Raw genomic sequence first — 23440 nt, 5'->3', positions numbered from 1 at the left:
GTTCACAGCCATGCAAGCACGCCACGGTCCTCAGGGCCACGTCGCCGATTCTACAAGGCGGATCCTCACACACAGGCCTAAGGCCTCGGAAGGGAAGAGCTCCGCACACCCTTTCTCACAGCTCCCTGGTACAGGACCATCAGGGACTCGCCCTCTCCCCGCCAGGACCAGCGCAGAACACGCCCTCAACCTCAGGTCCGGGGCCCCAGCAGTTCAGTGATCTGCGCCTGCGCACGCCCGGGCCGCGCGGCCGTTCCCAGAAGTCTCCGGGGCTCGGGCGGGGGGCGGACCGCTTTACTTCGGGACTTTTAATGACCCTGCTCTCCGGCTCCCACAGTCGGTGTGGTAACTTGGACACGGGGCTCCTTTGCATGTCCCTTGTTGCGTGCCGCGCGTGAGCGGCCCCGTCTGAGGAAGAAGTCGGCATGAGTCGCGACGGAAAAGGCTGTGCAGACGTAGCGTAGAGCCCACGTGGACGGGGAGCGGCGGTGAGAGTGGGATTGCGGGAGGCGCTGTGAACACGGGAGCCGGGAGCGCGGGCTGAGTCTTCCCGGGGCTCAGGCTTGTGGGTGCTTGAGCAGCAGAGGAGGGTGCTTGTATCCCTGTGAGAAAGACGGGAAGCGAGTGTGTCTATGTGGGAGGCGGAGCTGGGGGTGCAGACTAGGGTAAGGCCAGGAGAGGTGTGTGGGTGCCCTCGTGTGACGGAGACGTAAGGATGCGTGTCCTTCGTGTTAGCTTGGGTTGTGGTGGCTCTGTGGTGAGTGTCTCTCGCACACCGTGGCTCTAGTTTTGCGGCTGCTTCCTGGGACTGTCCTTCCTGGGAGTTCTCCGGGGTTCGTTTACAAGTTTGAGAATGTCCGCGTTCTCTGAGCCTTATAGGCAAGAACCAGCTGTGGACGCTCTCGCTTTATTGTTTATCTGTATGAGGTTACGGCAGGTGTAGCCATGGAGAGTAGAAATGCTCAGCATTGTGGTGACTCTGATTATTCCCCTTCAGGTGTTTGTAGTTAAGCAACGAAAACGTGAAATTTATTGTGACGTGTGTTTACAAGAGACTGAGCCAGAATTCAAGTGTCCGAGAACAGGAGTTCTTAACCAGGCGTCCTTTGTATCTATGGGTGTCGAGGGAACCACAGCTCCCTGAAATTCTGTGGATAATTGTTGCATATATTTGGAAACTTTCATTTTCATGATTCAAAAGGTTTAGACCTGGTTTTATTTAGAATCAAAAAGAACAATTTTGTTATACCTTGTGACGATTTTGCACAAATCAAGAGATTTGATCAAGAGATTGATCAAGAGAATGGGAGTGGTTAAGAAAGCACATGACATCAGTGAGACAGTATTATGCAGATAATACAATTTCTGTTTATAAGAATTAGTCATTATAAAGAAAGATTTAAGTAATTAAACCATCTTCATAGTTGTGGATAATAGTATTCAAGAAAATTTTAAAATAGAATTAAAATTAAAATAGAATGAAATTGAAATTAGAATTAAATTATTAAAATAAAATTAAAAATAGAATTTTGTAAAACCCTTTTGGGAAGATTGTATCCAAAATGACATTTAAATTGGTTATTCAGAGAATAATGGAAGGTATGTAGTCATATTTATTGGACAACTTCTCCATACTCAACTTTCCTGCCTACTTTACATACATAGTCTTATTAATCTGCAAAGCCTATTTCCCTTCTGTTAATGGAAAAATCTTTATAGTGAAATATATCTGATTATATCAGTGTAGTACAGCTACAGGATATTTAAGAACAGGTAAATGGTGGTTGTTTCAATCACTTTTTTCACAGCTGGCCTCATATGTACAGATTTTTTTTAACGATGTAAATATAGCATCTGCCATAACAGTGACTTAAAATATTTTAAATACTTTCTAATATCTTTATGTCGTATTTATGATGATAGAATAAATGCAGAATTACTGCAAAAGAAATTAATGTCCTAAGAAATTTAAGAAAATAAGAATACCCTTAATCTTACTGCCTAGAAATAATCACTTTTAATATTTTGGTGTATGTGTTTCCAATTTATTATGTTTGAACATTTCTGTGTGGCTTTGTTTTGACAAAACATAATTGGTGAAACAAAAGACGCAGAGTCCTACTCTTAGTTTGAAAAACAAATCTAGCCCAATCATGGGTTTCCTTTTACCTCTGTTAGGGAGGAGGAAATGCCAGGGATCTCCTTGTTTGAATAACATTAAATTTTCACCTTTTAGATATGACGAATGTTACTGAAAATCTTGTAGCACCAAATTACTAAATAATGCATACTTTCATAATTAATTTAGTGCTGGACACAGTGGTGCGTGCCTATAGTCCCAGGTACTTTGGAGGCTGAGCTAGGAGGATCACTTCAGCCCAGTAGTTCTGTCCTGTAGTGCATCATGCCCATAGGGTGTGTGCAGTAACTTCAGCATCAGTATGGTGACCTCCCAGGAATGGGAGACCACCATGTTCGCTAAGGAGGGATGAACTGGTCCAGGTCGGAGATAGAGCAAGTCAAAATTCTGTGCTGATCATAATAGAGATTTAAGGTTACTTACAGAGAAAATAGCACTAAATTCTAATTTAGTGTCTGGCAAGTACAAATAATATTTCCAAAGGTAGTTATTATAACAGAAAATAAAGATTGTAATATAAATCCCCCTATTATGCAGAATAAGATTCACTCATTTGTTATGATTGCATTTTATCACATTCCGATTATAGATATATATATATAATAATATATACCCTTTATCACTCCCTAATAGCTAGAGAGAGCAAGAAAAACTCCATTCAGCATCATAAACCACACCTGTGTGTGTTTATATAGCAGCTAGGGAGTGAGGAAAGAAACATACTGTCTTTTCCTGCCTGGTAATCTGTCTCTCTTATGTTACTCATGATTTTATTAAGAAGAATTATTTTTTCTCAAAGATAGGAACTGAAATTTTTTAAAAGTAAAGAGAAAGCCCAAGAAGCACAAATTTTCTATGAGAATAACATGATGCAGCAGAACTAACTTCCATGTATAATAATGGATTAAGGGTAATATAATGACTTTGATCTTTAGTAGTGATTGATAATTTACATTAGCCATCTTGTCATACTTTTTAGTGTTAATATGGATTGCTTTGTTATTCTTCAGAACAGTCATAGGTAGTAGGTAATATTCTTTTTTAAACATTTTTTATATATATTTTAAAGTTTATTTACTTTTGAGAGAGAGAAACAGAGCATGTGCAGGAGGAGGGACAGAGAGAGACACACACACAGAATCTGAAGCCGGCTTCAGGCCCCAAGCTGTCAGCACAGTTGGGACTCGAATGCCGGACTCAAACTGTGAGATCATGACCTGAGCCAAAGTCAGACATTTAACTGATTGAGCCACCAAGGCACCCCTGTAGTAGGTAATATTCTTAACTTTTCTTTGCTGATTTTGTAATCAACAGAGGCACTGAGGTATTATTAACTCTGACAGCTTAAAGCTCATTTTCAATTCCTAAAATCTGACAACAGAGCTTGTGTTCTTAATTTCAACAGGGTATCAGCTACATTACGCAAACCTTTTAAAACCTGCCTTCTTCACTGACTTAATATTGTTTTCCATTATTTCATATGGATTATTAATGAAGCCACAGTATGTCACCATATTGCAGACCATAATATGTTTAACCTGTTGCCTTCTATGAGATAGTTATGTTTTTAATTTTTGGTTATCAAAATTATTCTTTGATGCACCATGCCTTACATGCTGCTATAGTTATTTCCTTAAAAAATTTCCTAGAGGGGCGCCTGGCTGGCGCAGTCGGTTAAGCGTCCGACTTCAGTCAGGTCACGATCTCACGGTCCGTGAGTTCGAGCCCCGCGTCAGGCTCTGGGCTGATGGCTCAGAGCCTGGAGCCTGTTTCCCATTCTGTGTCTCCCTCTCTCTCTGCCCCTCCCCCGTTCATGCTCTGTCTCTCTCTGTCCCAAAAATAAATAAACGTTGAAAAAAAAATTAAAAAAAAAAAATTTCCTAGAAATGGAATTTTATGGTAAAATCAGACTTTTATTAAGTGCCTACTATATGCTAGACCTAGAAATTGTAGGATTTGGGGTAATCATTGGAAAGACATAGTTGCTTCTTTTAAAATGCTTATTATCTAAAATGAGGTAAAATCTGAATAGAAATAGTTGTAAGGCAGTGTGTGTGAAGACCACTAGCTAGATTTAGGTGACCTGCCTTGTGAATTCACAGGAAGACACACCAGTCTATCTACAGCAACAGTCAGGATATAAACAAAATATAGATTCTATGAACTATCTATGGTAATAAGTGGATTTTGTGCTATGACTTTTATATTCACCATTTTCCTTCTAATTTTGTTAGATGCACAGTAAAACTAATAGGATATCACAAAGCAGCAGCTGTCTGGGGGATATGATGGCTTAGCTGACAGGTTTATAAACCAAATAAACCCTTCTGTCAAGAAGACCTGAAATAAAGCTGTATTGAGATCATCAATTCATACAAGAGATTACACAGAGACGGGTTCCTATATCTTCTAGACAGAACTCCCTCATGCCTGAGAAGAAACGATAACATGAGTTTAAATAGTGAGATCCAAAGGAAGCAGACAAAAGATAGGCTGTTCAGTAAAACAGTCTAAATTTAGATAACAAATGATTTTTTTTTATTTTCTTTTTGGATATCTTCCTGTTAACAAGGAAAAATACACATATCTTTCAAGTTAACCTGTGGTCATTGTTACAGTAATTATGAAGTAAGCTTTAAAAAAAAAAAAAACAAGGGGTGCCTGGGTGGCTCAGTTGGTTAAGCGTTCAACTTCAGATCATGATCTCCTGGTTTGTGAGTTCAAGCCTTGTGTCAGGCTCTGTGCTGACAGCTCAGAGCCTGGAGCCTGCTTTGGCTTCTGTGTCTCCTTCTCTCTCTGCCCCTCCTCCCTGCTAATGTTCTGTCTCAAAAACAAACATTAAACATTTTTTAATTAAAAAATAAAAAACAAGATCAAAATAAAAAGATAAACACTGTTAAAATGTTTTATAACCTCCCAGATTTTTTAATCTACTGATTTTAATTTGTCTATCACTTTTTCTCTACACTGATTGACGTATTCATATATTTAAAAAAATAATTATATTGGCCAATCTAATTATTCTGTTTAAAAAAAAAAATTTAATGTTTGTTTATTATTTTGAGAGATAGAGTATGCGTGGGGGTAGGGCAGAAAGAGAGGGAGACACAGAATCCGAAGCAGGCTCCAGGCCCCAAGCTGTCAGCACAGAGCCCTACGCGGGGCTTGAACTCACAGACTGTGAGATCTCACAGACTGTGAGATCATGACCTGAGCTGAAGTCAGACGCTCACCTGACTGAGCCACCCAGGCACCCCAATCTAATTATTCTGGACAGTATATCTGGAATATTTTCTCATATCCTTAAATATTTTACCCAACTTCACATTTGATGTCTACTTGGTATTGTAATACAGTGATGGTTTGTCATTTATTTAACTGGTAAGATTTTCTAGACTTAGAGTACAGAACACTGACTTTCCATCTCCAGTGTCTTAACCAACTTTACCCACTTCCTAAAGAGGTTCTCATTAAGATGATATAGGGCTTAGAAGATGAGAATAGAAGGAAGAGGATCTGCTCAGAGCAAGACTGCACTGCCCACTCTTAGGTCTGCATCTGCCTCGCCAGAGTGATGCAGTGGCCAAAGAACTGCTGATAAGTGCACATCTGACTTTAATGCACATATGCTTCTGTTCTTGACTTTGTTCATCAGAGACCCCTGGGATTTGGGGAAGGAAATGACCTTATCTATAATCCCAACCTACCCAAATTGTGTGTGTTGGAAAGTAGATTTGGAACTTGGAGTGGGAGATCCTAACATTAGTTTATGTCCTGTTGGGAACACTAAAGCAAAACTGGTCTTAAGATCTTTCTCTTTTCCCAGCTCTGGCTTTCTGCATCTGTGCTATTCTGTTAGAGGAACCCTGAAGACTGATCCACTCTTGTAGGCCTAAAACCATGGCCCATGTAAGTTGATGTTTCCTCCCTTGACCTTTTTTAGGTCATGTGAGTATTTTCATTACATTTTCTAGAGTTTACTACCAAGAAAAGGCCTCTCCAATAACCTTTTACCCATCTTTTGTTCTGGTGAAATGTGATGCTAAATTACCCAGCATCCTTTCCATGCGACCTGTTCTAAACTAACCAGTGTTCATGTTATTACTGCAGAGTTATTCAACATGTCTTAAGTGTTCATTCTTTTATCAAGGGCAGTAATGGAATAGTAAAGGAGATATGCCTTTTGAGGTACAGATTTGTGTTATGTGAGGTTGCACGATAGTGTGGTCAAATGGAAATAATGGTTGTATTTGACCATCCATGAGAAAACTTTGAAATTTTCCAGATTTGGGATTTCCAGGTAGATAGGATAGAAATTTGGTATCAAAGGACTTAAATCTCAGTATAGAGTAAAATCTCATAATTTGTTTGAATTGGTATATGATTGTGATTTGCAAATTTGGTCATAGACCTTGGCAGGAAATCTCTAGAGATAAATATGAAGACTCTTCTGTTGTTGGATGAGACATACTAAATTTAGGTGACATCTGCATAATTCATCCTTCTTAAGTATTCTTAACTCAATGTGTTAGTTATCTATTAGCTATGTAACAAATTACCCCAACACTTAGCAGCTCAAAGCAGTAAACATTTATCTCACAGTTTCAGTGGTTCAGAAATCTGGACATGGCTTTGCTGGACTCTCCTGTCTGGATCTCTTACAAGGCTATTAAGGTGTTGGTCAGGGCTGAAGTCATCTTAAGGCTAACATTGGTGTATCTGCTCCCAAGCTCACTCAAGTGGGTTTTGACAGGATCCAGTTACTCATGGGCTGTTGCCTGGAGGCCACACTTAGTTGAGCAAGTGAGACATCCAAAGAGGGCAAGCAGTATGGAATCTATCAGAAATAACATTTCATCACTTTAGTCATATTCTATTTATTAAAAAGCAAGTCACTCAGCTCAGTCCACACACGTGAAGGAGAGTACACAAGGGCGTAAATACTAGATGATGATCACTGGTAACCTAAACGGAAGCTGCCTACCATACTCAGCTAAGCTAGCTGTTCAGTGACAGATGGTAGATGGCAATGAGGAAACTATATGTCATAAGTAGTAGGTGAACATAGAATCACAGAATTGGGGAAGACCTTACAAATGTAATACATCCTACCTGTATAAATTATTAAATCCAGTATGTCCCTGAATTATGTCATGTGCCAGAAAGTACATGGGTTTGTCAAAACAAGAGAGAATATTTGTGGTAATATCTATGAAAATTTAATACTTGAGGGAATTCTTAATTTTATACAAAGTCTGTTTTCTAAAATTGAGACTTCATACTACATTTTGAAAAATATTTGATTAAATTTTCTCTAAAAAGCAAAAATTTTCTTCAACTCATGTTTACTGAGAATTTATGACAGATAAAAAACATTATGCTTGTATTCACTATTTAATTTAATAGTCAATGATTATTATTTTTATTCTCAAATGATTCAGATATTTAAGAATATGCCAGGAAATTTGGTCTATTCCAGCAGGCTTCTTCAAAAATATGTATATATTCTGCTTCAGTCCCTTCCTGTATTATATATTTTTAACCTACATATTTGCTATGTTGCTTTCTTTCTGCAATATAGTACTTCTCCTTCCATCTTCAAAATATTCCTCTAATTTCCCCACTAATACATGGGTTTGCTGTTTCAGAGATCTGTGACATTCAGGGATGTGGCCATACACTTCTCTCAGCAGGAGTGGGAATATCTTGACTCTGTTCAGAAGAACTTGTACCGGGATGTGATGATGGAGAACTATGATAACTTGGTCTCATTGGGTATGTTCATCAGCCTCTAGTAATTTAAGATAATTTAGAAATAGGCATTTTTTCCACTATGACTTTCAGGGTTGCTTTTAGGAAACTAGATACATTTCTTTGTTGTTATCATCATCATTATTATTTTTTTTTTTGCAAAGAAATAAATGATTTGAGTTTTGTCAGGTTGGAAATTGTAGCTCCATTAAACATTGTTGGGGAGGAAGAATTTTCCTTTATGCTTCAAGATTCTTCTAGCTAGTCTAAGAATTAAATTTATGTGAGACAGATTAACAGGAGAAAAAACCAGAGTTTAATTATGTGTACACAGAGTCTCAAAAATGAAACTGAGACTTGAAGAAATGATGAAAGTAGTCAGGTTTTACGCTTTTTAGAGAAAGAGACGACAAACCTGTGAAGAATTGACAGGACAAAGAAAACTTATGTTCAGAGTTTCAATTAGTAAGGAATTCTAAACTGAATTTGGGCTGGGGTAGTAAATTAGTAAAAAGTATTTGGTTGTCGGGGCACCTGGGTAACTCAGTGGGTTAAGCTTCTGACTTCAGCTCAGGTCATGATCTCACAGTTCATAAGTTCAAGCCCCATGTCAGGCTCTGTGCTGTACAGAGCCTGCTTCAGATATTCTCTCCCTCTGTCTCTCTCTCTCTCTGCCCCTCTGCTGCTCGTACTCTCTTTCTCTCAAAAATAAATAAACATTAAAAAAAAAAAGTAACAAGGGTTGTTAATAATAGCCTTGTCAGGTCTGAATTCCCTATATCTGTTATAAGGATGTCTTTTTATCTTCTGATACAGAAAGGGTACCTTCCATTAGATTTATTTCTTGCTTTCTGGAGACTAAGTATGGATCATAGTGTTATTTTTGCATTTAACTTTTTTTTTTTTGTAGACTCCATACCCAGTGTGGGACTTGAATTCATCCCTGAGATTAAGAGTCACATGCTCTAACTGAGCCAGCTAGGCGCCCCTACATTTACCCTTTTTAAAATTTTATTATTATTTTATTTTTGAGACTGAGAGCATGCATGCAAGCAGGAGAGGGGGCAGAGGGAGAAAGGTGGGGGGGAAGGAGGAAGAGAGAGAAACTTGAACAGGCTCCATGTTCAACCCCGGAGCCTGACACATCTGCGTCTCATGACCCTGGGATCATGATCTGAGCCGAGGTCAAGAGTCATATGTTCAACTAGCTGCAGGAGCCTTGCATTTAACTTTTAAAATAATCAGTATGCCGAAGTAGCATGTTTCGGGATGGTCTGCCCTTGGCCCCTACAGCATCTTCATCTTCTCTGTCCAGTTATACTCATACCTCCTTTGCAGTGACCTCTTTTTCTTTATGAAGAGGATCTTGTTTAGAATTCTCTGGCATTTATTATTATAACCATTGTTAAATGATTCAGTTTTCCTATTTATTTATGCTCAGAATGTCTATAGAGATTACATTTTATTACCCACTTGCAGGGAAATCAGCTTGACACAGGGTCCTGAATTGCTCTCATTGCCCTAAAAGGGCCTCTACAATTTTTTTTAAAGTTTATTTTATTTATTTTGAGAGAGAGAGAGAGAGAGAAAGAAAGTGTGAGTTGGGGAGGGGCAGAGAGAGAGAGGGAGAGAGAGAGAATCCCAAGCAGACTCTGCACTGTCATCCCGGAACCCAACTAGGGCTTGAACCCACAAACCATGAGATCATGACTTGAGCTGAAGTCAGATGCTTAGAGTCACCCATGCACCCCAAGAGCTCTACAATCAAAATAGTGGTGCATTAGATAAATGGAATTCATTGAAAACTGAGGCATACACACTCTATTTCATAAGAAATTCTTTCTGTTTTGTGGTTGAAAGTTGTAATCTGTGAACATTACATTTAAAATGGAAAGAATATCCTACAGAGAGCCCTTCTTGTGTACTCTTTGAAAAACAGCAATATCCGTAAAATATTAATAGCTAACATTGTTCTTAGTATGTAATCGGCAACACTCTGAGCGTTTTACACATATGTATCAACTTGTTTGATCCTCCTGACAGCCCTATTCCCATTTTACAAGTGAGGATACTAAGGCACTGGGTTTAAGTGACTTTCCCAAGGTCAGACATAGGTGGAAGGTAGCAAAGACAGGAACTGAACTAAAGCTCCAGATTCTGTATTGTAAACTATGGTATTAGCATTCTCTCAAGAAAAAGAGGATTTATGAGTATATGTTAAAAAACAAAACAAAACTTATACCTGATTTCTTGTTCTTTAGTTCCTTTACCCTCTCTTCTCAAAAATCTTATTCAACATCATTTGACCTTTAGTTTATTATAATTTTTTAAGCATCTCTTTTTTTTAAATACTATTTTTGAGAGAGAGAGAGCATATGTGGGGAGGGACAGTAGGAGAGGGAGACACACAAACTGAAGCATGCTCCAGGCTCCAAGCTGTCAGCACAGAGCCTGATGTGGGGCTGAAACCCACAAACCATGAGATCATGACTTGAGCCGAAGTTGGATGCTTAACCGACAGAGCCACCCAGACACCCCTATTACTATAATTTTAACTAAGCAATGTTTTGTTCTATATCATGTGCATTTTTTTTCTTTGTAAGCAGAACATTCCATTTCTAAGCCAGATGTGATCACATTATTGGAGCAAAGAAAAGAGCCCTGGATGGTTGTGAGGGAGGACACAAAAAGATGGTGTACAGGTAAGTATGAGCAAGGAATATATCTGTGTAGGTAAAAGCTAAGTGGTTAAGGAGAGACCTTGGAAAACTCCATGTTGGAGAACATACTTGTGATCTAGGGAGGAAATCTATGCTGTGCATGAGCTAGCTACCCAGTGAATTTCATCTTTACCCCCTTAACCACTCCCTTTGTTACTCTTGTCATATTTCCCTCCCAATTCAGTAATGGGCACTGTCCTTCTTCCTCATGCACCATTTTGTCTGTATTTTGGACTCAACTGCTCTCCAGATCCTCTTGTGCACTTGGACTTATATATATGGCTTCACTGCCTAAAGATAAATGCATTCCTATATCTGGCTAATGAAATGCAATTTATAGTGTATTAGGGAAGACATAAAATAAACATATAAACAAATAAGTAGGTAAATAACATCACATAGTGAAATACAGTGTCAAGGAAACTAAGGACAAGACAAATTAAGGTAAGATGGTCAGGAATGCTTTTCTGAGGAGGTAGGATGTGGAAGGTAAGGCCCAGGCCATTTGAGTATAAGAGGAAGAGCATTCCAAGAAGAGTAGACAAATGCAAAGGCCTGAAAGAGAATATGACCATTGTTTGTTCAGGAGCAGCAGGTAGATCAGAGTTACTGAATGGTGACTAACAAAACAAAGTCAGTATGTTATGGGGGATCATATCATGTTGTGTTGTGATTCATTAAGAAAAATTATAGTTGTTTTTAAGATTATTTCTAAAGATATGATTTGATTAAATTTTTTGTTATCTTCAATGTTCAAAAATCAAACCTTACTAATTATGAGACTTAAAACAGAAATCTAGATAAAATAAACATTAAATGATTTTCCACTTTCTCTCATTTACTTTTTATGTATTTCTTAATTTTTATTTATTTTTATTTTTTTAATATATTAAAAAAATTTTTTTTTAACATTTGTTTTTGAGAGAGAGAGAGAGCACAAGCAGGGGAGGGGCAGAGAGAGAAGGAGACACAGAATCTGAAGCAGCTCTAGGCTCTGACTCAGCACAGAACCCGATGTGGGGCTTGAACGTGAGATCATGACCTGAGCTGAAGTCATCCCCTTAACCAGCTAAGCCACCCAGGCTCTCCTTTCTTAATTTTTATTTTAAAAAGTTTTATCCTAATATTAATCTACTGGGAGTTTTTTTCTTTATAGGTTCTGAAATCATTCTGAAATCATTTTTTCTTTATCTCTGCTGTATTCCTGAGCTCTATCATTTCATTTCTCAGTTTTTCTAATTCCGATTTATGTTTTTTTCATTTCATATAACATTTTTTTTTTTTTTAAATCAGAATACTTAATATTGTTAAAATGGCAGGGTGCCTGGGTGGCTCAGTCGGTTAAGCATCCGACTTCAGCTCAGGTCATGATCTTATGGCTCGTGAGTTCAAGCCCCGGGTCGGCCTCTGTGCTGACAGTTCAGAGCCTGGAGCCTGCTTTAGTTTCTGTCTCCATCTCTCTCTGCCCCTCTCCTGCTTGCACTCTGTCTCTCCCTTAAAAATAAATAAACATTAAAATTTTAAAAATATATTGTTAAGATGGCACTACTACCCCAAATCCTATCAGCTTATTTGTAGAAACTGACATCCTGATCATAACATTCATGTGAATATGCAAGGGATTTAGAATAGTCAGAAAATCTTGAAAATTGAGAAAGTGGAATTCATATTTTCTAGTTTCAAAACTTACTACACACCAAAACTTACGGGATGCATTGAAAGCAGTACTAAAAAGGAAATTTATAGCTTGCATTAGAAAGAAAATTCTTGGGGCGCCTGGGTGGCTCAGTTGGTTAGGTGTCTGACTCTGGATTTCAGTTCAGATCATGGTTCATGAGATCGAACCCTATGTCAGGTCTATACTGGCAGCTGCTTGGGATTCTTTCTCTTTCTCTCTGCCCCTTCCCCCAAATAAGTAAATAAACTTTAAAACAAACAAAAAAATTAGAAAATTCTCAAATTAAAAACCTAACTTCATACCTCAAGGAACTAGGTAAAAAAGAACGAACTAAACCCAAAGATAGCAAAAGAAAGAAAATAATAAAGAGTAGAGCAGAGGTAAACAGAGAATAGAAAAATAATAGGAAAAAATCAATGAAACCAAGAGTTGGTTCTTCAAAATAATCAACCATAGTGAGAAAATGTTAGCTAGATTGACTAAGGAGGGAACTCAACTAAAATCAGAAATGAAAGAAGGGACTATGAACAATTGTATGCCCACAAACTGGGTAACCTAATGAAATCCTGAAGACATACAGTCTACCAATACAGAATCATGAAGACATAGAAATCTAAACAGACTTGTACAGAGATTGAATTAGTAATCAAAAATAAACAGACATGGGGCGCCTGGGTGGCTCAGTCGGTTAAGTGGCCGACTTCGGCTCAGGTCACGATCTCACACTCCGTGAGTTCGAGCCCCGCGTCGGGCTCTGTGTTGACCGCTCAGAGCCTGGAGCCTGTTTCAGATTCTGTGTCTCCCTCTCTCTCTGACCCTCTCCCATTCATGCTCTGTCTCTCTCTGTCTCAAAAATAAATAAACGTTAAAAAAAAAATTAAAAAAAAAATAAACAGACATGTGAAAAGATGGTCAGTATCACTCATAATCAGGGAAATACAAATAAAACAACAATGAGATATCATCTCACACCTATCAGAGTGGCTAAAATTAACACAGGAAACAAGTGTAGGATATAGAGAAAGGGAAACCCTCTTACACTGTGGGAATGCAAACTGGCCCAGCCACTGTGGAAGATAGTATAGAGGTTCCTCAAAAGGTTAAAAATAGAACTATCCTAGATCCTGCAATTGAACTACTACATATTTACCCAAAGGATACAATACTAAGTCAAAGGGATACATGCACTCCAATGTTTATAGCAGCATTATCAACAATAGCCAAATTATGGAAAGAACCCAAATGTCCATTGACTGATGAATGAATAAAGAAGATGTGGTGTGTACACACACACACACACACACACACACACACACACGAGTATTACTCAGCCATAAAAAAGAATGAGGGGCACCTAGGTGGCTCAATCAATTAAGTGTCTGACTTTGGCTCAGGTCAGGTCATGATCTCATGGTTCATGAGTTTGAGCTCTGCATCAGGCTTGCTGCTGCCAGCCTGTCAGCATGGAGCCCGCTTCAGACCTTCTGTTTCCCTCTCTCTGCCCCTCCCCTGCTTGTGCTCTTTCAAAAATAAATAAACATTAAAAAAAAAATCTTGCCATTTGCAATGACATGGATGGAGCTGGAGAGTATTATGCCAAGCAAAATAAGTCAGAGAAAGACAAATACTGTATGATTTCACTCATATGTGGAATTTAAGAAACAAAACAAACGTGGGGTGGGGTGGGAGGAAGAGAGGAAAATCAAGAAACAGAATCTTAACTTAAATCTTAACTTAAAACAAAGTGATGATTACCAGAGGGGATGTGGGGCAGGAATGAGTTAGAAAGGTGATGGGTACTAAGGAGGGCACTTGTGGTGAGCACCAGGTGTTGTGTACATATGTTGAATAATTCTACATTTAAGAATATAATACTGTATGGTAAATAACTTAAAAACTTGGAAAGAAAAAAAATAACCCTGTTAAAGAATTAACACCACTGGGGCGCCTGGGTGGCGCAGTCGGTTAAGCGTCTGACTTCAGCCAGGTCACGATCTTGCTGTCCGTGAGTTCAAGCCCCGCGTCAGGCTCTGGGCTGATGGCTCAGAGCCTAGTGCCTGTTTCTGATTCTGTGTCTCCCTCTCTCTCTGCCCCTCCCCTGCTCATGCTCTCTCTCTGTCCCAAAAATAAATAAACGTTGAAAAAAAAAATTAAAAAAAAAAAAAAAAGAATTAACACCACTTCCCCTCAAACTGTTCCAAAAATTTGAAGAGGAAGAAGAAAAATTCCCAAATTTTCTCTATGAGGGTAGCATTACCCTAATATCAAAGCCAGACAAATCCAGTGCAAGAAGAGAAACCCATAGATCAGTGTTCCTGATGCATATTAAGTGAGGCAAAAGTTCTCAACAAAAATACTAGCAAACAATGCAACAGCATATGAAAATGGAGTTTTTTTCTGGAATGCAAGGATGATGCCATATATAAAAATCAAGCATGCAATACACCACATTAACAGAATGAAGGGGGAAAAACACAGGGTTATCTCAATTGATATAGAAAAAGAATTTAACAAAATATAATATTTTTCATGACAAACACTTGAGAAACCAGGAATAGAAGGAAACTACCTCACCAAAATAAAGGCCATCTGTGTTAGTCCACAGCTAACATCATACCCAGTGGTGACAGACTGAAAACCACAGGGTTTGCTGCATCCTATAAGGTTCAGTATATTGTTTTCATTTCCATTTATCTTCAGATACTTTCTAATTTCCCGTGTAATTTCTTTTCTATTGCTAATTTAAGTGTGTGCTATTTCCACATGTTTGTGTATTTTCTACTTTTCCTTCTGTTATTTGTAATTTTGTTCCTTTGTGATCAGAAAAGACACTCATTTCAGTCTTTTAAATTTTGTTGATAGTTGATTTGGGTCTAATGTGGTGTATCTTGGAGAATGTACCACGTGTACTTGAAAAGAATGTGTATTCTGCCATTGTGTACAGAATATACACGTATGTTAGGTTCAGTTTGTTTAGAGTGTTGTTCAAGCCCTCTGTTTCCTTGTTGATTGGCCTGGTTCTTCTATCTATTATTGTAAGTAGGATATTGCTACTGTATTTTAGCAAATTAGCAAAGCAATAAAATTTAGACTATATATTCTGTCCTGTTTATGGGCAGTAGTTTAATTCTCTGAGGCTTTGCTTACGCTGGTTTGTGTCCTCATGCATGTGTGATTCAGGTTTAGGCTAAGCTTTTTCAGAATGTTTTCTTCTCTCACTTTCCAGTTTGGTAGTGGTCCTTATCATGATTCTTTTTTTCTTTTTTTAAATATTAGTTTGTTATTTTGAGAGAGTGTGAGAGTTGGGGAGGGCTAGTGAGAGGGAGACACAGAATCCTAAGCAGGCTTTAGGCTCTAAGCTGTCAACACAGGTCCCAACGTGGGGCTCGAACCCATGGACACCAGACCAGGAGATCAAGACCTGAGCCGAAGTTGGAACCTTAACTGACTGAGCCATCCAGGTGCTCCTGCCATGATTATTGTAGCAACAAATACGTCAGGGCTTTTACAGCCCATTTTTTGCCCCAGTATGACTGGGCCCCTCCCTTATGGCAACGTTGTGATATAGAAAATAGCAAGAGGGGCACCTGGGTGGCCCAGTTGGTTGGGCGGCCAACTTCGGCTCAGGTCATGATCTCATGATCTGTGAGATCAAGCCCTGCGTCAGGCTCTGTGCTGACAACTCAGAGCCTGGAGCCTGCTTTGGATTCTGTGTACCCCCAATGCCCTCTCTCTGCCCCTCCCCCACTCGTGCTCTGTCTTGCTTTCTCAAAAATAAATGTTAAAAAAGAAAAAGAAAAAAGAAAATAGCAAGAAACTCACCCTAATGTAGTTTACTTTTTAAGGTTTTCACTCCTCTCTACAGGTCTTTTTTTTTTTTTTAATTTTTTATTTAAAAAAATTTTTTTAATGTTTATTTCTTATTGAGAGAGAGTGTGAGCAGGGGAGGGACAGAGAGAGAGAGGGAGACACAGAATCTGAAGCAGGCTCCAGGCTCTGAGCTGTCAGCACAGAGCCCGACATGGGGCTCAAACCCACAAACCACGAGATCATGACCTGAGCCGAAGTCGGACACTCAACCGACTGAGCCACCCAGGCACCCCTTTAATTTAATTTTTTTTAAGTAGGCTCCACACACAACGGGGGCTTGCACTCACAACTCTGAGATCAAGAGTAGCATGCTCTATTTACTGAGCCACCCAGGTACCCCACTACAGTTGTCTTCTTTTGTTTATTCAAATTTACTGACTTCATGTATTTGATTTTGTTATTTTGTCAAGCATTTTTAGTTGATATCAGTCAGAGAGGGAAATGACTATAAGGGATTTACATCACTGTGATGGAACTAGAACTTCTTCAATTAAGGAATTATTTAACAGTGAAATTATATTTCATTTATTTTCTCTTGTGTCATTGTGGACTCGTTGCTTTTTATATTGTTTATATTTATCACAATCATTTTTATGCTACTATTTTCACAGTGTTGGCCAGTCATACTTCTGTAAGTCTTTGACATTTTCATTTCTTTTTTGCCTAAGATTTCTAGGTTCACCTTTTTTGACCTGTTCCAAATTGTTTTCTTTATCTAACCATGCTAGATCCATATAATGGACATTATTTTTAGAAATGATAATTTAGAAGTTAAAGAATACTCATTACAACTATTTTTTTTGACAACTTTTTCTCTTCTATTGTAATTGGTCTGTTTAAGCCTTCTAGGTGATTTTTTGGTGAATTTTGATGAATTTTTCTAGAAAATTATCCATTCCATTATTTCAGAAGTATTAGTGATATATTCAAAGTATTCAAAATTTCAGTAAAATTCATTTTAGTTTTGCATTTCCCCCTTAATCATTTCTTCTTATTTTTTGTTTTTACTTCTTTTTGATTGGTTTGGCTAATGTTTACTTCTTGATTTTTAAAGCACCAGCTTTTTATTTGTTATTACTACACTTTTCTAACTCATTACGTTGTGCTCTTAATTTGTTTTTTCTTTCTTTTAGTTTGCTTGTTTTCTAAGTTTTGGAATTGGTTCCTTGACTCATTTATTTCTTCCATTTTAATAGCAACAATTACTTAAATCTTTGAATTCTCTGAGTGCTCAAATTGAATGCCTAAAATTCTGGTATGTACTTATTTTCTCTATTGTACCCTTTCCGTTTTTTTATTTCCATACTTTCCCAGTTTTATTCTGGAGAGGGTACTTCCGTTTCCACATCAAATGTGTTTTGGTTTTCTGGTATTGTTACTAATTCCTGTTGTTACTTGGTTTTGGAGAGAAAGTGTATTATCTCAGAATTTGGTACATACTATACTTACAAGAATCTACTCCTGAAGCCAAGAGTACACTGTATGTTAGCTGACTTAATAATTTAAAAAAAAAAAAAAGATGGCATTTCTTGTCCCCAAGTCTCTTCCCACTCATTCAGCACATAGAAATTTTTTCAAGATATCCTTTCATATTTTTTGTTATTCTGCAGGCTATGTCTGTTCAAATATGTTTTTCACATAGTTCCTGTAACTCTTTTTTCCAGATTTCTTGGCTCTATAGTTGAGTTTCACTTCTTTTCCTCAAAATACCCAACTGCTCAAAATCCATAAGACTTTTAGCAGGGTGTATACTTTATCCCTGTCTGAAAATTCATTGACAGACTTGTAGAAAAGGACCTGAGAAAAGATATGAAGGAATAAAACAGTTGGAAAATTTGTAGAATGGGTACCTAATAAGAAAAAGCTCAGTGAAAATAAGCAAACAAGAACTTTTATTATTTTATTTAAAATGAGAACAAAGTAATGCACACATGGCTGTGCATTAGAGGGAATGACCACAATATTTGTATTTTATTATTTTTCTTAATTTTTTTTAATGTTTTTATTTTATTTTTGAGAGAGAGACACGGAGCAGGGGAGGGGCAGAGAGAGACGGAGACAGAGTTTGAAGCAGGCTCCAGGCTCTGAGCTATCAGTGCAGAGCCCAGCATGGGGTTTGAACTCACAGACTGCAAGATCATGACCTGAACCGAAGTCAGTCGCCCAACTGACTGAGCCACCCAGGCGCCCCAATATTTGTATTTTAAATGGAAAATATAGTTGGAGAAAGATCAGGTATAAATAGTTGCCATGTTTTACACACACACACACACACACACACACACACACACACGGAAACTGATACTGGAGAGAATACATTAAATTATTGTAGTAACGTAATAAATGAGTTATGGAGACATTGTCAGTAGTAATGCAAACTGTATAGCTGATTTTGGAGAATACTCTCTAGAGTATTCATCTTTCATAGGTAACGTTTTTAATTTTTAAAGAAATTTACTATAAAATATTTATGTCCAGGAAAACAAAATGTTTTTCTCATTTCTTTTAGACTTGGAGTCAAAATATGAAATAATCAGCTGTGAAAAAGTACACGTTTATAAAAAACATTCACCTCTTACTCTACGTCAGAAAATTCATACTAGAGAGAAACCCTATGAATGTGACAAATGTGGGAAGGCCTTTAGTCGACATACAGACCTTACAGTACATCAGAGAATTCATACTGGTGAGAAACCCTATGAATGTGAGCAGTGTGGAAAGTCCTTTAATCGTGCATCCAACCTTCTGCAACATCAAAGAATTCATACTGGTGAAAAACCTTTTAAATGTGAGCAATGTGGAATGACGTCTAGTCGTAGGATGGACCTTAAAGTTCATCAGAGAATTCACACTGGTGAGAAACCCTATGAATGTGAACAATGTGGGAAAGCCTTTAGTCGTGCCTCACATCTTACTCAACATGGGAGAGTTCATACTGGTGAGAAAGCCTATGTATGTAATGAATGTGGGAAGGCCTTTAGTCAGGGTGGAAGACTTAAAATACATCAGAGAATTCATACTGGTGAGAAACCCTATGAATGTAAGGAATGTGGGAAGGCTTTTAATCAAGCCTCTCATCTTGTGCAACATGACAGAATTCATACTGGTGAAAAACCCTATGAGTGTCATGAGTGTGGGATGACCTTTAGTCGTGGTATAGATCTAAGAGTACATCATAGAATTCATACTGGTGAGAAACCATATGAATGTAAGGAATGTGGGAAGGCCTTTAGTCGTGCCTCAAATCTTGTTCAGCATGAGAGAATTCATACTGGGGAGAAGCCCTATGAATGTAAGGAATGTGGGATGACATTTAGTCGTGGTTATCAGCTCATTCCACATCAGAGAGTGCATATTGGTATAAAACCCTATGAATGTAATGAATGTGGGAAGGCCTTTAGTCATGCTTCAGCACTTATTCAACATGAGAGAATTCATACTGGTGAGAAACCCTATAAATGTAAAGAATGTGGGAAAGCCTTTATTCATGGTGGAAGCCTAAGAATGCATCATAGAATTCATACTGGTGAGAAACCCTATGAATGTAAAGAATGTGGGAAGGCTTTTAGTCGCACCTCAAACCTTGTTAGGCATGAGAGAATTCATACAGGTGAGAAACCATATGAATGTAAGGAATGTTGGAAGGCGTTTAGTCATATTGAAAGCCTCAGAGTACATCATAGAATTCATACTGGTGAGAAGCCCCATGAATGTAAAGAGTGTGGGAAGGCTTTTAGTAGTGGCCATCAACTAATTGTACATCAGAGATTTCATACTGGTGAGAAACCCTATGAATGTAAGGAATGTGGGAAGGCTTTTAGTGTGTATGGGCGACTTACTAGACACCAGAGTATTCACAGTGGTGAGAAACCTTTTGAATGTAACACATGTGAGAAGTCCTTTAGGCTTAGGTCAAGTCTTAAAGTACATCAGAGAATTCATACTGGAGAGAAGGCTTATGAATATAAGGACTGTGGAAAGGCATATATATGCAGTAGAGAATGTATAGTACATAAGTGATTTATAATACTGAGAAACAGTGTGAATGTAAGGAATATGGGAATACTTTTAGGTATGGTTCAGTTTTTATAAGGCATTAAGCAATTTATACTGGCGAGAACTCCTTAAAATGTAAATAATGTTTGGAATTTTTGTTATGACTCAAATGTTCAGATTAATAAATTTATAATGTATTTTTATATAACAGGGAAGACTTTACTAGCATTTCTCTATTTACAGATTATCAGAATATTCATCTTGGAGGAAAATTCAGAGAATGTGGATATTCCCTTGTTTTTTATGCTTTATAAAAGCTCTCCAGCCCTCATCAATTATTGTTAAATTTGAGGAAACGCTTACCACAGAAAACCCCTGTTGATCTAACAAAAACCATAGTGATTGTCATTTGATGCTTTACAGCCTGTATGACATTGGGCAAGATATTATCCCTGTGGGAGTCATTTATAAGTGGTGATAACAGTACTTGCATTATAGTGCTGTTTTTGAAATGTAGAAAACTTGGAAAGCTATCTTAAACATAGTCTCTATTCAGTAAGTATTAGATACTATTTTTAATATTATTTGTATTACTATTAGTGAATTATTAAGAGACCAAGTCAATATGGGTGTAATGAACTTAGAAAATCTTTATTCCTAAGTAATTACTTGTGCCTTTTTGAGTTTTAAGTATTTTTTTCTGCACAAAGTCTAGTAGAATATGAAAATCATGAGGATTTAAAACGTGAGTTTTATTGGAAGACTGACATTGATTTGTTTACATACCACCTATGGATGCTTTCATACTCCTCTGGCACAGCTGAATACCTGCAGCAGAGGCCATATGGCCGACAAAGCCTAAAATATTTACTGTCTGGTTCTTCACAAAAATTTTTGCCAGTACCTGTTTTAGAATAACATCCCCACCAATTTTTCATTACTTTGGATTTTTGAAGAGTATGAGAAAGTTGTCTTACTGAATGGTCCCATGTTCTGGGTTTTTAAAATTATTTCTTTGTGGGTCATTTATCCTGTTCTTCTATCTCTAATCGTTCTAGTAAATTAAAAGTTAAATGAAGAGGTTTGAGTCAATGTTGTGAATGTTAAGAAACATATAATGTTGAGTTTCCCTACTTTTAATGATGCTGGATGTTAACACCTGGTTATAGTAATGACTGCTAGATCTCTCCATTGTAGAAATCCATTTTATAGTTACTCATCTGCATGGTAATATTTTATCACCTCCTTTTGCAAATTGATAATCCTCATGTATAAGTTCTGAATTAAACAGAGAATTGAAATTAGGGTCTATTCAGAAAGGAATGATAATGAAATGCTTATATGCCAGAACTTGGGGATGTTATCAGTTTTATGTACTCATTGGAAATTTAATAAATTGCTCACGGCTTTATCCCCAGATCATACATACCCATTGTTTGCCACTTAGTAGGTATTGACAAAATTGATAAAATAGATAACAATTAATTAAAAATTTGTAGAATAAAAATTTTACAAAGCTAGAAACAAAATGACTTAAATCTAAGCCAATATAAGAAAGCAATTAGTAAAACTAAAATTATTAGAGCCTATTGATTATTAATCAGATAGTACTCTAACAGCTTTGGGTTTTTTCTGTGAAAAACAATACATCTAGAAGTAGAGTTTAGTGATTTAGAAATGGAACAGGAATCTTGAAAAAATGTTTTTTAACTTTAAAATTTTTCTGTTAGTATGTTAACATCAGATAGGCTGTGATAAATCTGGTCAAGATAAAAATAAGAATGATTACATTATCGTATCATTAATAAGAAAGGCGATATAATCACAAACACAGAATTTTAAATTAAAAGAAAATGCTGGGTGGCTCAGTTGCTTAAGCCTCTGACTATTGATTTTGGCTCAGATAATTGTCTCATAGTTCGTGAATTCAAGTCCACATTGAGCTCCATGCTGACAGTGTGGTGCCTGCTTGGGATTCTCTCTCTCTCCCTCTCTGCCCCTCCCTTGCTCATGCTGTCTCTCAGAATGAATGAATGAATAAATAAATAAATTAAAAAAATAAACAGTAACTTTCAGGAGCTGAACTGATACATTATTAGTAACTCAAGTCCATACTTCACTCAGATTTCCTTGGTTCTTACCACATGTTCTTTAAAAAAAAAAATGCTTCAGGGGCGCCTGGGTGGCTCAGTCAGTTAAGCGTCCGACTTCAGCTCAGGTCACGATCTCACACTCTGTGAGTTCAGGCCCTGCGTCGGGCTCTGTGCTGACAGCTCAGAGCCTGGAGCCTGCTTCAGATTCTGTGTCTCCCTCTCTGCCCCTCCCCTGCTCATGCTTTCTCTCTGAAAATAAATAAAAACATTAAAAAAAATGTTTTTTAATGCTTCAGTTTTTTCCAGCATGTTTAGAAATCTAAGAGAATGTATTGTGTTCCTAGGAAAAATGTAATTTATCAAAATCAAGATGATAGTGGATACTTAAAAAAAATTTTTTTTAATGTTTATTTTTGAGAGAGACCAAGCGTGAGCGGGGGAAGGGCAGAGAGAGACTGAAACACAGAATCAGAAGCAGGCTCCAGGCTCTGAGCTATCAGTACAGAGACGGACACAGGGCCCAAACTCATGAGCCATGAGATCACCACCTGAGCCGAAGTCGGACAATTAACCCACTCAGCCACCCAGGTGCCCCTGGACACTTTTAATTTTAATTTTTTTAAAGAAAAAGAAAATAACATCTTTCTTTTAAAATCAGCACTGTGGGGGTACCTGGGTGACTCAGTCGGGTTATTGAATATAGAGATATACACATCTAAAAAATTATGCCCCCAGGCACACCATTAGTGCTTTTTAAAAAGCACTATGCAGATGGGGAATTCATAGTGCTTTTTAAAAATTTTTTGTGCTTAAATAATAAAATACTGAATACTGAATCTCTACCTTTGAACAATGAAAAGCTTATATCAACCAAACATGATTAGAGATCTGTGGTAAAGAACATTTTAAAATATTACCAGGGCGGGGTGCCTGGGTGGCTCAGTCGGGTAAGCATCCAACTTGGACTCAGGTCATAATCTCACAGTCCGTGAGTTTCAGCCCTGCATCAGGCTCTGTACTGACAGCTCGGAGCCTGGAGCCTGTTTCACATTCTGTGTCTCCCTCTCTCTGACCCTCCCCTGTTCATGCTCTTTCTCTGTCTCAAAAATAAATAAACCTTAAAAAAAAATACAGTATTACCAGGGAATCCCTATTCCTAATATTTAACATCTCTAGGCAGATCCAAGGGGAG

The 23440-nt window shown here is 37.7% G+C and overlaps 1 protein-coding gene across 2 annotated transcripts; it reads left to right on the top strand.

Moving 5' to 3' along the window:
* Nucleotides 1-374: 374 nt before the first annotated feature.
* On the top strand, nucleotides 375-22023 carry LOC122494992 (zinc finger protein 420-like). Of its 2 annotated transcripts, none has more exons than XM_043600643.1 (5): nucleotides 375-488; nucleotides 5967-6049; nucleotides 7789-7915; nucleotides 10498-10593; nucleotides 18669-22023. In XM_043600643.1, exons 2-5 carry the CDS (start codon nucleotides 6041-6043, stop codon nucleotides 20177-20179), a joined length of 1743 nt encoding a protein of 580 aa, XP_043456578.1. In that variant the 5' UTR covers nucleotides 375-488; nucleotides 5967-6040; the 3' UTR covers nucleotides 20180-22023. The 2 variants fall into 2 exon arrangements, with proteins under 2 accessions (XP_043456578.1, XP_043456576.1); XM_043600641.1 differs by having other exon boundaries at nucleotides 10495-10593.
* The last annotated feature ends 1417 nt before the right edge of the window (nucleotides 22024-23440 follow it).

The sequence above is a fragment of the Prionailurus bengalensis genome, chromosome E2, assembly GCF_016509475.1.
Source record: "Prionailurus bengalensis isolate Pbe53 chromosome E2, Fcat_Pben_1.1_paternal_pri, whole genome shotgun sequence".
Classification (NCBI taxonomy): domain Eukaryota; kingdom Metazoa; phylum Chordata; class Mammalia; order Carnivora; family Felidae; genus Prionailurus; species Prionailurus bengalensis.
The sequence above is the reverse complement of the archived record's forward strand: the minus strand, read 5'-3'. Positions and strand labels throughout refer to the sequence as shown.